This window comes from Apostichopus japonicus, chromosome 12, assembly GCF_037975245.1.
Source record: "Apostichopus japonicus isolate 1M-3 chromosome 12, ASM3797524v1, whole genome shotgun sequence".
Taxonomy (NCBI): domain Eukaryota; kingdom Metazoa; phylum Echinodermata; class Holothuroidea; order Aspidochirotida; family Stichopodidae; genus Apostichopus; species Apostichopus japonicus.
In genome coordinates this window covers 224,517-238,519 of record NC_092572.1, presented here as the reverse complement: position 1 = coordinate 238,519, position 14,003 = coordinate 224,517, and the positions used below count along the sequence as shown (strand labels likewise).

At 35.4% G+C, this 14,003-nt stretch overlaps 1 protein-coding gene across 2 annotated transcripts in view; it reads left to right on the top strand.

Annotated features, from left to right (window-relative positions):
- The window catches only part of LOC139977007 (ubiquitin carboxyl-terminal hydrolase 2-like), a 36,614-nt gene extending 26,691 nt beyond the window's left edge, over positions 1-9,923 (top strand). Inside the window, exons 10-13 of one of the 2 annotated variants that reach the window (XR_011796369.1) lie at positions 1,318-1,413; positions 2,637-2,769; positions 6,138-8,205; positions 8,256-9,923. Coding sequence is in view for 1 of the 2 variants with exons in the window: in XM_071985948.1 (XP_071842049.1) it covers positions 1,318-1,413; positions 2,637-2,769; positions 6,138-6,240 (332 nt within the window). In the remaining variant the exon portion in view is untranslated. Of the gene's footprint in view, positions 1-1,317; positions 1,414-2,636; positions 2,770-6,137 lie in introns of both variants that reach the window. The other variant, XM_071985948.1, reaches the window with a different exon arrangement.
- Positions 9,924-14,003: the final 4,080 nt, after the last annotated feature.

Here is a 14,003-nt window from a genome sequence, read left to right as displayed (position 1 = left end):
AGTGAGTTAATATTAATACATGTTAATGAACAGGTGCTGGAACAAAACTAGTGAGCATTACTGTATAATATACATACAAGATACTGGACACACCTAGTGAGTTAATATTAATACATGTTAATGAACAGGTGCTGGAACAAAACTAGTGAGCATTACTGTATAATATACAGACGAGATACTGGACACACCTAGTGAGTTAATATTAATACATGTTAATGAACAGGTGCTGGAACAAAACTAGTGAGCATTACTGTATAATATACAGACGAGATACTGGACACACCTAGTGAGTTAATATTAATACATGTTAATGAACAGGTGCTGGAACAAAACTAGTGAGCATTACTGTATAATATACAGACGAGATACTGGACACACCTAGTGAGTTAATATTAATACATGTTAATGAACAGGTGCTGGAACAAAACTAGTGAGCATTACTGTATAATATACAGACGAGATACTGGACACACCTAGTGAGTTAATATTAATACATGTTAATGAACAGGTGCTGGAACAAAACTAGTGAGCATTACTGTATAATATACAGACGAGATACTGGACACACCTAGTGAGTTAATATTAATACATGTTAATGAACAGGTGCTGGAACAAAACTAGTGAGCAATACTGTATAGTTTACATAGGAGATACTGGATACACCTAGTGAGCTAAAAGTATTACATGATAATGTATTAAACAGGTACTTGTGTATTCTACGCTCAGGTTTATTATATTACCAAACACTTATGAGGCACTCATTATAAGCCAAAGTTATCAAAAGTGCCATTATAAACAGAAAATCTCCACTCTACCCCAGGAGGCATTGATGGTCTGTTTGGTTGAGGGTGGTGGGTTGGTGGGCACCCCTCTGCTTCAATAAGTAATTCCCAACTCAGTGTCAGTCTGACAACATCTGTATGATTTTTGTTTCCTTTTTAATTATTTTCTCATTTTCATGTTTATTAGGCTAACAAACCAACTCTTAACATTTATGGTCATTCTATTGGATTATCATCCCCCCCCCCTTCTGTTTCTTTATTTGTGATTTTCATTCCTTAATTCTTCAAATAATATATAAAACATATTGTCAAATTAACTAACTTGTTCAAAGCTGAATATTGAAAGCAGAACTCTAAGGTTGTTTGACTCTGCATCATCTGTTATTAAACAACTGGGATGTGGAAGAACATCAGTATTGTTGCTCCAGTTACTCTCCATTTGATGTTTGCCAAAGAGGGAACCTGTTAGGCCTTAACAGAATTATTTTAAATAATTTTCATATGCTAAAAATGTTCCTCAACTAACTTTTTTCAGATTTAAAACGATTTTCAGGGAGGAGCAAACTCTCCACATTTGTTGATTTTCCGCTGCAAGAATTAAACTTGGAAAGATATGCAGCTGATGATTCACGTGAGTTGTAAAGGAGCAGCAACATGTAAAGAGGAAAAGCCCCTTGCATACATTAAAATGGTTGGCACTGTGAAGCTACTTATTAAATACATTGTAACTTTCACCCAGCAATCTCTCTTCAACAACTCAAACAGGGTATAAATGTGTCTTGTCTGCCAGCAATCTCTGATGTTATTCGTCTGACATGTTGGTGTTACTCATCTGACATGTTCATGTTATTCAACTGACATTTCAAAGGTTTTCATCTGACATGCTGTTGTTACTCATCTGATATGCTGATCTGTTATTCATTCAACATGCTGATTTTATTCATCTGATATGCTGATGTTACTCATCTGACATGCTGATTTTATTCATCTGATATGCTGATGTTACTCATCTGACATGGACCTTATTCATCTGACATGCTGATGTTACTCATCTGACATGCTGATGTTACTCATCTGACATGCTGATGTTACTCATCTGACATGCTGATGTTACTCACCTGACATGCTGATGTTACTCATCTGACATGGACCTTATTCATCTGACATGTTGATGTTACTCATCTGACATGCTGATGTTACTCACCTGACATGTTGATGTTACTCATCTGACATGCTGATGTTACTCATCTGACATGCTGATGTTACTCATCTGACATGCTGATGTTACTCATCTGACATGCTGTTGTTACTCATCTGATATGCTGATCTGTTATTCATTCAACATGCTGATGTTACTCATCTGATATGCTGATGTTACTCATCTGACATGCTGATGTTATTCATCTAACATGGTGATGTTACTCATCTGACATGCTGATGTTACTCATCTGACATGTTGATGTTACTCATCTGACATGCTGATGTTACTCATCTGACATGCTGATATTACTCATCTGACATGTTGATGTTACTCATCTGACATGTTGATGTTACTCATCTGACATGTTGATGTTACTCATCTGACATGCTGATGTTACTCATCTGACATGGTGATGTTACTCATCTGACATGTTGATGTTACTCATCTGACATGCTGATGTTACTCATCTGACATGTTGATGTTACTCATCTGACATGCTGATGTTACTCATCTGACATGGTGATGTTACTCATCTGACATGTTGATGTTACTCACCTGACATGCTGATTCCCACCATCTACCACAGGGAAACAACTCTTAATGCTTATTATTGTTATATTTTATTGCTGTGTTTCATCTTTTGTAATGCACAGGTTCTGATAGCAGTAACTTCAAGTATAACCTTCATGGCACAGTAAATCACTTTGGGTCCATATATCACGGTCATTATGTTGCAGTGTGCAAACATGCCAAACAACAGAAATGGCATAAATATGATGACGAAAGGTAATTTTTTATTTGTGTAACCATTGTATATGACTATGTTGTCTCTTCTCTTGGTGATGTTGTACTTTATGCTTTAACACTGTTGAGCATATTCTCAATTTCTGATAGTGCTGCACATTGCTAATACCAATGTAGTGTACTCACCAACTAAATAGTTAGCCAGTTACATTTAAGGTAAATCATGTCTTCCCTTCTTCAAGAAATAAGTCAGTATTGTTTTGATGCTGCATCTAAACAAATGAAGTGCTGCCTAGATGAACATGAGTCAACCACATTATGACCCATTCCTTATTGTGAAATTCAATACTTTTATTCTAACATGCACAAGAAAGAGTTGTATTAGCATTCCTTAAACTACTGTATTTGTGTGTGCTGTTCAATATCATAGTTCCATGCACAAGCAAGAGTTGTGTATAAGCATTCCTTAAACTATCTGTGTGTGCTGTTCAATAGCATAGTTCCATGCACAAGAAAGAGTTGTATATAAGCATTTCTTTAAATATATGTGTGTGCTGTTCAATAGCATAGTTCCATGCACAAGCAAGAGTTGTATTAGCATTCCTTAAACTATCTGTGTTTGCTGTTCAATAGCATAGTTCCATGCACAAGCAAGAGTTGTGTATAAGCATTTCTTAAACTATCTGTGTGTGCTGTTCAGTAGCATAGTTCCATGCACAAGAAAGAGTTGTATTAGCATTCCTTAAACTATCTGTGTTTGCTGTTCAATAGCATAGTTCCATGCACAAGAAAGAGTTGTATATAAGCATTTCTTTAAATATATGTGTGTGCTGTTCAATAGCATAGTTCCATGCACAAGCAAGAGTTGTGTATAAGCATTTCTTAAACTATCTGTGTGTGCTGTTCAATAGCATAGTTCCATGCACAAGAAAGAGTTGTATATAAGCATTTCTTTAAATATATGTGTGTGCTGTTCAATAGCATAGTTCCATGCACAAGAAAGAGTTGTATTAGCATTCCTTAAACTATCTGTGTTTGCTGTTCTATAGCATAGTTCCATGCACAAGAAAGAGTTGTATATAAGCATTTCTTTAAATATATGTGTGTGCTGTTCAATAGCATAGTTCCATGCACAAGAAAGAGTTGTATTAGCATTCCTTAAACTATCTGTGTTTGCTGTTCTATAGCATAGTTCCATGCACAAGAAAGAGTTGTATATAAGCATTTCTTTAAATATATGTGTGTGCTGTTCAATAGCATAGTTCCATGCACAAGCAAGAGTTGTGTATAAGCATTTCTTAAACTATCTGTGTGTGCTGTTCAGTAGCATAGTTCCATGCACAAGAAAGAGTTGTATTAGCATTCCTTAAACTATCTGTGTTTGCTGTTCAATAGCATAGTTCCATGCACAAGAAAGAGTTGTATATAAGCATTTCTTTAAATATATGTGTGTGCTGTTCAATAGCATAGTTCCATGCACAAGAAAGAGTTGTATTAGCATTCCTTAAACTATCTGTGTTTGCTGTTCAATAGCATAGTTCCATGCACTAGAAAGAGTTGTTTATAAGCATTTCTTTAAATATATGTGTTGCCTGTTCAATAGCATAGTTCCACACCCAAGAAAGAGTTGTATTAGCATTTCTTTCAATATTAAAAGTCCAATTAGCAGTTGTGTGATTTGTTCTGTAAACAGTCATAGCAATGTGTCAACTATAGTAAAACTGTTATTTGTTTATTATCTTTTCTAAGACTAATTTGTATTTCAGCTAGACATAAACTGATTTTTGTATTTCAATTATACTAAGACTTATTTGTATGTGATATATGCTAGAGCTATATATATATTGTACTTTAACTACACAAAGACTGTTATTTGTATTTCAATTATACTATGACTTATTTGTATGTGATATATGCTAGAGCTATACTATAATTACTATATATTGTACTTTAACTACACAAAGACTATTATTTGTGTCTCAGCTATATTAAGACTTATATGTATGTGATATATGCTAGAGCTATACTATAATTACTATATATTGTACTTTAACTACACACATGTGTTATATGCTAGAGCTATACTATAATTACTATATATTGTACTAACTCACAAAGACTGTTATTTGTGTCTCAGCTATATTAAGACTTATTTGTATGTGTTATATGCTAGAGCTATACTATAATTACTATATATTGTACTTTAACTACACAAAGACTATTATTTGTGTCTCAGCTATATTAAGACTTATATGTATGTGATATATGCTAGAGCTATACTATAATTACTATATATTGTACTTTAACTACACACATGTGTTATATGCTAGAGCTATACTATAATTACTATATATTGTACTAACTCACAAAGACTGTTATTTGTGTCTCAGCTATATTAAGACTTATATGTATGTGATATATGCTAGAGCTATACTATAATTACTATAAGTTGTACATTAACTACACACATGTGATATATGCTAGAGCTATACTATAATTACTGTATATTGTACTAACTCACAAAGACTGTTATTTGTGTCTCAGCTATATTAAGACTTATTTGTATGTGATATATGCTAGAGCTATACTATAATTACTATATATTGTACTTTAACTACACACATGTGATATATGCTAGAGCTGTACTATAATTACTGTATATTGTACTAACTCACAAAGACTGTTATTTGTGTCTCAGCTATATTAAGACTTATTTGTATGTGATATATGCTAGAGCTATACTATAATTACTGTTTATTGTACTAACTCACAAAGACTGTTATTTGTGTCTCAGCTATATTAAGACTTATTTGTATGTGATATATGCTAGAGCGATACTATAATTACTATATATTGTACTTTAACTACACAAAGACTGTTATTTGTGTCTCAGCTATATTAAGACTTATTTGTATGTGATATATGCTAGAGCTATACTATAATTACTGTATATTGTACTAACTCACAAAGACTGTTATTTGTGTCTCAGCTATATTAAGACTTATATGTATGTGATATATGCTAGAGCTATACTATAATTACTATGTGTTGTACTTTAACTACACAAAGACTGTTATTTGTGTCTCAGCTATATTAAGACTTATTTGTATGTGATATATATGCTAGAGCTATACTATAATTACTATATATTGTACTTTAACTACACAAAGACTGTTATTTGTATTTCAATTATACTAAGATGGTTATTTGTATTTCTGTAATGCTTAGACAGTTTTTTGTATTTTAGCTGAAGTAACACTGTTATTTGCATGTCAGTTATACTTAGACTGATAATTCTGCCGTAATATTAATATACTTGGTGGAAATATTGTAAACAATGCTATACTTCAGTTTCATTTATCTGTAGACTTAACTGCTTGCTATGACTCCTGTATTATTTTTTTTTCCAGGGTTGAGACTGTGAGTTCCGCATCCATCCGGTCATCACAGGCTTATGTGTTATTTTATGAGCAGTGTGACAGTAGTTTGACAATGGCAGTGTCTCACCTTTAGATCAGCTTCTCTCTGATTCAGCAGTAAACTACTACACAGTCTCTGCTAGAGAAATACCACAGCAATGATGTGTCTCTCAGAAACCTTGGTTATTTGATTGAAGTGTTAGTATGTTTGCAGTGTATCTAATTTATTTTTGATTATGGATCTATAAATATGCAAGGTTGGCGATTAACAGAGTATGGTACTCTCTCCTTTCTTTTTTGTTTGATTTTTTATTCATGTTTTGGTTTATTGTTTTTAATCAGATTCCAAGAATCTCATACCTACTTGTACAAAACTGTAAGAATAAGCTAGTTGTGTACTGTTGATGGTGGTCACTGAACAGGGGATTGTGTGGGAATGGGGAGAGGATAAAGAATATAAAAACATATTTAATGAGCTAGTTTTGTACTGTTGATGGTGGTCACTGAACAGGGAATTGTGGGAATGGGGAGAGGATAAAGAATATAAAAACATATTTAATGAGCTAGTTTTGTACTGTTGATGGTGGTCACTGAACAGGGAATTGTGGGAATGGGGAGAGGATAAAGAATATAAAAACATATTTAATGAGCTAGTTTTGTACTGTTGATGGTGGTCACTGAACAGGGAATTGTGTGGGAATGGGGAGAGGACAAAAAGATAAAAACATATTTAATGAGCTAGTTTTGTACTGTTGATGGTGGGCACTGAACAGGGAATTGTGGGAATGGGGAGAGGACAAAGAATATAAAAACATATTTAATGAGCTAGTTTTGTACTGTTGATGGTGGGCACTGAACAGGGAATTGTGTGGGAATGGGGAGAGGACAAAGAATATAAAAACATATTTAATGAGCTAGTTTTGTACTGTTGATGGTGGTCACTGAACAGGGAATTGTGGGAATGGGGAGAGGACAAAAAGATAAAAACATATTTAATGAGCAATGGTGAAGTCAGTATGTTGCATTCGGTTGAAACTTGGATAATAAAATGTGAAAAATGCCTAAATTATGTTCCACAAACTCCTTAAATACTCACTTACAAACAACATAAATCACAGTAGATTCGTGTCAGTAGCAAATGCCGGTAATAACAATTCTTTGGAAGTTATGTGAAACTGGGCAAATAATTCTGATATTTTCATTGATTCATTGTCTGTGATTTAGTACAGTACAAGCTGGATAATTCTGATCCTTTTAAACCATTCATAGTCAGTCACTACTAGACATATAAAATGATGTTAGTTTATACAGCAAGTAACTAAGGAAGACATTACTACATAGCATCAGCACTGAAGTATTGCTGTGTATTAAATGACATAAACTACAATCATTGAGAGAGGCAATGTTTGGTTCATCATACACTTACGATTACAAAAGAAAAGAAGATTAAAACTCACCATTATCTTTAAACTGTGAAATATTCAGAAAGTTATCATTTAAGATATTTGTGAACAACTTTTTAATTGTTTGTCGCTAGTATCATGTTCACACTTGGGTCAATAATTTCATATATTTTATGTTCATGGAGAAGTGCAACTTTTGTCATACACCTTGAAAGAATATTAAAACACCTTGAGGGAGCCTTCTTTTTAATATTTTTAAACAGTTTTGTTGTTACAATAATATTGTATGATTGTTGCTATGTTTATTTGTTTTCATTGATAATTGCAATATAATGTGAATTGTTTTAGTGTATTTATTTCTAAGAGCAACAATTCCTAAATGGTATTTAAAGCTTACCTAGTGTTTGCTCATTTTCGTTTTTAGTTTTTGTTTCTTTCTGGTGTAGCATTTGCTATCAAACCAAACACAGAAACCATTTTAGTTCTATACAGAAACATTGGTTAAATACCTAAGCCACTGATAATATTTCTATTCAAGGGTTATTTCTTTAGTACACTTGATGAATGCAAAATGTCACACTGTGCAGAGAACTTGAATGATTAATCAGAGCCAAACAATGATATGAAGACATTGATATGAAGACATTGATATGAAGGTCTGTGCAGAGAACTTGCATGATTAATCACAGCCAAACATTCATTGAAGACATTGATATGAAGGTCTGTGCAGAGAACTTGCATGATTAATCACAGCCAAACATTCATTGAAGACATTGATATGAAGGTCTGTGCAGAGAAGTAATCACAGCCAAACATTCATTGAAGACATTGATATGAAGGTCTGTGCAGAGAAGTTGCATGATAAATCACAGCCAAACATTGATATGAGGACATGTGAAGGTCTGGAGCAAAATACCAGATGTACCTCCTACAGTGTGCTTTATTTATATCATTATTAAATGAAACATGAGTATTCCAATTAGTTTTTAGTAGGACTGTAATAATAAAAGTTTGATACCAGGTGCATATTGAATGGTCAGCTGATTCATCAGGTGCTGACATTGATAGTACCTGTCAACTTTAAACAGTATTCCCCTCCCTCCCCCACCCACCCTTAATGTCACTGATTATGTATCATAAAATGGTTGAGCTAAAATACAACTATTCTAATATGAATGATGAGTAAGTCGACTTAACTGATGTGTAATCAAGTATCAACATTATGACCCAGTAAAATGCAGCTGTTTTCTAGTACAACTACAATGTAAACCCATTGGTCCCACCAAGATGTGTTTCATTTTACCAATTAGCTGAAACAACTTTCTTCTAGTGTAAAAGATGTGCAATGTAAACCCATTGGTCCCACTAAGATGTGTTTTATTTTACCAATTAGCTCAAACAACTTTCTTCTAGTGTTAATGATGTGTGATGTAAACCCATTGGTCCCACCAAGATGTGTTTTATTTTACCAATTAGCTCAAACAACTTTCTTCTAGTGTTAATGATGTGTGATGTAAACCCATTGGTCCCACCAAGATGTGTTTTATACTGTACTAATTGGCTCAAAACAACTTTCTTCTAGTGTTAATGATGTGTGATGTAAACCCATTGGTCCCACCAAGATGTGTTTTATTTTACCAATTAGCTCAAACAACTTTCTTCTAGTGTTAATGATGTGTGATGTAAACCCATTGGTCCTACCAAGATGTTTTTATACTGTACTAATTGGCTCAAAACAACTTTCTGTAAATGATGTGTGATGTAAACCCATTTGTCCCACCAAGATGTGTTTTATACTGTACTAATTGGCTCAAAACAACTTTCTTCTAGTATTTATGATGTGTGATGTAAACCCATTGGTCCTACCAAGATGTGTTTTATAGTACCATCAATAAAACAACTGTATGTCATGATAGTCTGGTGGTGAGGTGCATATAGAATGGAGAGGTAGGGAGGGATATTATATAGAATGCAAATATACATTGTGGTGAGTACTTAATTGATTCGTGGAGTAGTTTAAGGTGATAGATTGTTCATGGTATCTTGAGATGGGTGGCGGTTGCTCAGGTAGGTGAGAGATACGTGAGCACCTTAAGATTGTTTGGGGAGCAGTAATGCAGTGCTCACTCTAATTACAAATACCTCCATGTTTATAAATCAATATTAGGCCTTGTAACTCAAAGGAACGTAAATGATCACTGATACAGCCAATCAGGAATGAGCATCGCAATGTTATGAGGTATACAAAATTGTTTATTATTAATGGTTTGATTCACAGTTTGAGTAAAAGATTGACAATTTTAAAAGTATGTAAAGCACTTCAGTATTCATGTACATATATAATAGAGAATAGAATTATAATTGACAAATTCAAGTATTGAATCAACTATGTGTTGTGTTTGGTGCAGTGGCATGAACAGGATGTGAATGGTGAGGTAGGAGACTGAAAATGAATGGGACCGTCGGCCAAATACGAATGAAGGACTTTATGAAGTTGAGGTTTCTGCGCTGGGGTAATTGAAGCCATTTGGGGTCCTCCAGAATATACTTCAAATTTTAAATAATGAGGCAAATTTAGATTATAAAATAGGTATTTATAAGTAGCCCTCAATACAATAACGTTGTGTTATTAAATACTTGTGTGCATTAAGTTGAAATATTGGGGGTGGGAAGGGGGGGAGGGTAATGTGCACCTATAGTAGTGGTCTTGTTCACCCCGGCTGAATACCAATCAAAGTCCCCAACTGAACCATATTCAGGGGCGTATCCAGGATTTTCTAACCCAGGGGAGGAGGGGGGGGTTTTACTATCTAAGCATAGCGCCACCAGTGGTTGGCGCTTAGCCAACAAGAAAATTTCTGGTTTTGATAACCTCCAGATCACCAGAAATGGCACTTCTCGGGCTTGAAAATGACCAACCAGATGTACACTTTTGCCTGAGAACCAAGTATTTCCCAGTAGTTTTTTTTTTTCCATCTATAACCTTTTTGAAGATTGTCACCACTCACAAATCATGTTCAACCTCATCGCATGTCCTGTGGATCATTGCTTTTGTAAGTGATTCTACGTCGCGGCCCACAATCCACGACAGGACCACTTTTCAAGGTTTTAAGCCCATTATTATTTTGTTCAGAATCTGAAAATTCACATTTTTCGTGAATAAACTCACTTCAAAACATACCCATAATCAGGCGCGTATCCAGGGGGGGGCGTTGAGGGCGCGCGCCCCCCCGGGTAAGAAAAAGAGGAGGGATAAAAAAGAGGAGAAAAAAGAGGGGGGGGGGAAAAAGAAAAAGAAGAAGGAGAAAAAAAGGAGAAAAGGAGGGAGTAGAAGATAAACGCCTAGACACGGGGAAGAGAAAGAGGAACAGTCATAATCACAGCTCTGATCCCTATTATATACACACGGTAGCCAGTGACGGATCGAGGATTTCAGAAAGGGCGTGCGCCTCAGCTTACCCCTTACACCGACAACTCCATTTTTGACGTTTCCATTTTTCCTATCTCACTAATATATATATATATATATATATATATATATTTATATATATATATTTATATATGGGCGATTCCATGGTAACTCGAATTACACTTTTTCCTGTTTTTGGTTCCTTGCTGAAAGCAAAGGAACCTATGTATTCAGGTTGGCGTGTGTGTGTGTGTGTGTGTGTGGGTGTGTGTGTGTGTGTGACGCTTAAGCTTGTATGCACGATAACTCAACAAGGGATTGACTGATCATGATCAAACTTGGTGGGTGGGTGGCCCATAGTGAGTAGATGAACCCTATTGTTTTTGGTGCCCACAAAGGTCAGTTATGGTCCAAAAACCCAAAATACTAAAACTGCAATAACTCCCAGTGCCAATGTGCGACAAGGTTGATATTTTGGGACAAGTTGTGAACTGGTTAGGGCAATATTTTGAAACTTAACGGTCATGTGATCTGAGGTCACCAAAGGTCAATTAATGTTAAAAAACTAGTATTTTTGCGATAACTTGAGAACGAATTGTCCGTTAGGGTTGGGAGTTGCTTCAGTATAATCCAATTGTCGACCCACATCTGGGTGACCCTTGACCTCAATTTGACCTCTCGTGACCTTTTCATGTTTTGGGGATTTTTACAGTTTCGATGCTATTTTCAGATGTCAAAGGTACCTTCCGATCATAAATATCGATAGGTTGACCCCCGTGTGACCTTTGTGTGCGAACTTATATGGGGTCAAAGTTTTCGGTCAGAGTTAGGATGGCTGTACAGACTTATCGTGTTGATTTTTGGAATCAGCAGATCAAACTACATTTGAAACCAAGGTCAAAAGGTCAAAGGTCACATTAGAAAAAATGTGCTTAGTTTGGGAGAAAACGGGCGAAAAAGAAAATGTTTGGTTTTGATGCTAGATTTGGATATCAAAGGTACCTTCCGATCAAAAATGTCAATGGGTTGACACCCGGGTGACCTTTGTTTGTAAAGTTATACAAGGTCAAAGTTAATTTTCAGACATTTAATGCAATAACTCCCAGGGCCAAGGTGTAACAAGGTTGATATTTTGGGACAAGTTGCAAATGGTATAGAGGAATATTTTCAAACTTAACAGTCATGTGATCCGAGGTCATCAAAGGTCAATTAATGTTAAAAAACTAGTATTTTCGGTGAGAAAATGGGCAAAGAAAAAAATGTTTGAATTCTTACAGTTTTGATGCTATATTCACGTCTCAACAATCAAAAATGTCAATAGGTTTACCCCAGGTGACCTTTGTGTGTGAAGTTATATGAGGTCAAAGTAAATTTTCAGACATTTAGTGCAATAATTCCCAGTTCCAAGGTGTGACACGGTTGATATTTAGGGACAAGTTGCAAATGGTATAGGGGAATATTTTCAAATTTAACGGTCATGTGATCCAAGTTCACCAAAGGTCAATTAATGATAAAAAACTAGTATTTTTGCGATAACTTGAGAATGAATTGTCCGTTAGGATTGGGAGTTGCTTCAATTTAATCCAATTGTCGACCCGCATCTGGGTGACCCTTGACCTCAATTTGACCTCTGGTGACCTTTTCATGTTTTGGGGATTTTTACAGTTTCGATGCTATTTTCAGATGTCAAAGGTACCTTCTGATCATAAATGTCAATGGGTTGACCCCCGTGTGACCTTCGTGTGCGGAGTTATACGAGGTCAAAGTTAATTTTCAGACATTTAATGCAATAACTCTCAGTTCCAAGGTGTGACACGGTTGATATTTTGGGACAAGTTGCAAATGGTATAGGGGAATATTCTCAAACTTAACGGTCATGTGATCCGAGGTCACCAAAGGTCAATTAATGATAAAAAACTAGTATTTTTGCGATAACTTGAGAACGAATTGTCCGTTAGGGTTGGGAGTTGCTTCAATTTAATCCAATTGTCGACCCGCATCTGGGTGACCCTTGACCTCAATTTGACCTCTGGTGACCTTTTCATGTTTTGGGGATTTTTACAGTTTCGATGCTATTTTCAGATGTCAAAGGTACCTTCTGATCATAAATGTCAATGGGTTGACCCCCGTGTGACCTTCGTGTGCGGAGTTATACGAGGTCAAAGTTAATTTTCAAACATTTAATGCAATAACTCTCAGTTCCAAGGTGTGACACGGTTGATATTTTGGGACAAGTTGCAAATGGTATAGGGGAATATTTTCAAACTTAATGGTCATGTGATCCGAGGTCACCAAAAATGTCAAAGGTACCTTCTGATCATAAATGTCAATAGGTTGACCCCCGTGTGACCTTTGTGTGCGAAGTTATACGAGGTCAAAGTTAAAAAATATTAATGAGGTCACGGGTCAAACGTGAAAAACTCCCAAGTTGCAATAACTTGGCTACTATTTATTGGAATTTCGTCAAACTTGGTATGATGATATTGGTAGATAGTCTCCACACACTGATGTGTGTTGCAATTGATATCATGCATGTTTATAAGGGGGGGGGGGCCTAGCATTATTTCGTTATGAAAAGTTTGTATGCACAATAACTCAACAAGGGAATGACCAATCATTACCATACTTGGTGAGTGGGTGGCCAATAGTAAGTAGATTAACCCTGTTGATTTTGGTGCTCATATCATGAATATTAATGAGGTCATGGGGTCAAACGTGAAATACTCCAAATTGCAATTACTTGGCTACTATTACTAATGGGAATTTCGTCAAACTTGGTATGATGATAATGGTAGATAGTCTTCACACACTGATGTGTGTTGCAATTGATATCAGGGCTTAGCATTACTTTGGCAACAAAAGTTTGTGAGCATAAATTACTGTTGTTGTATTAGGGCTTTGTTAGAAATTTCCCTATGAATGGAACTAATGAACAGCAGCAAGGAACCATGAAATGTTTTCATTCTGGTTTTATAATCCAAGTGCTGTGGCTTGAATATGGGTTAGTGTAACTCCTCAATTGTCTGTGGTGTTATATCCAACATT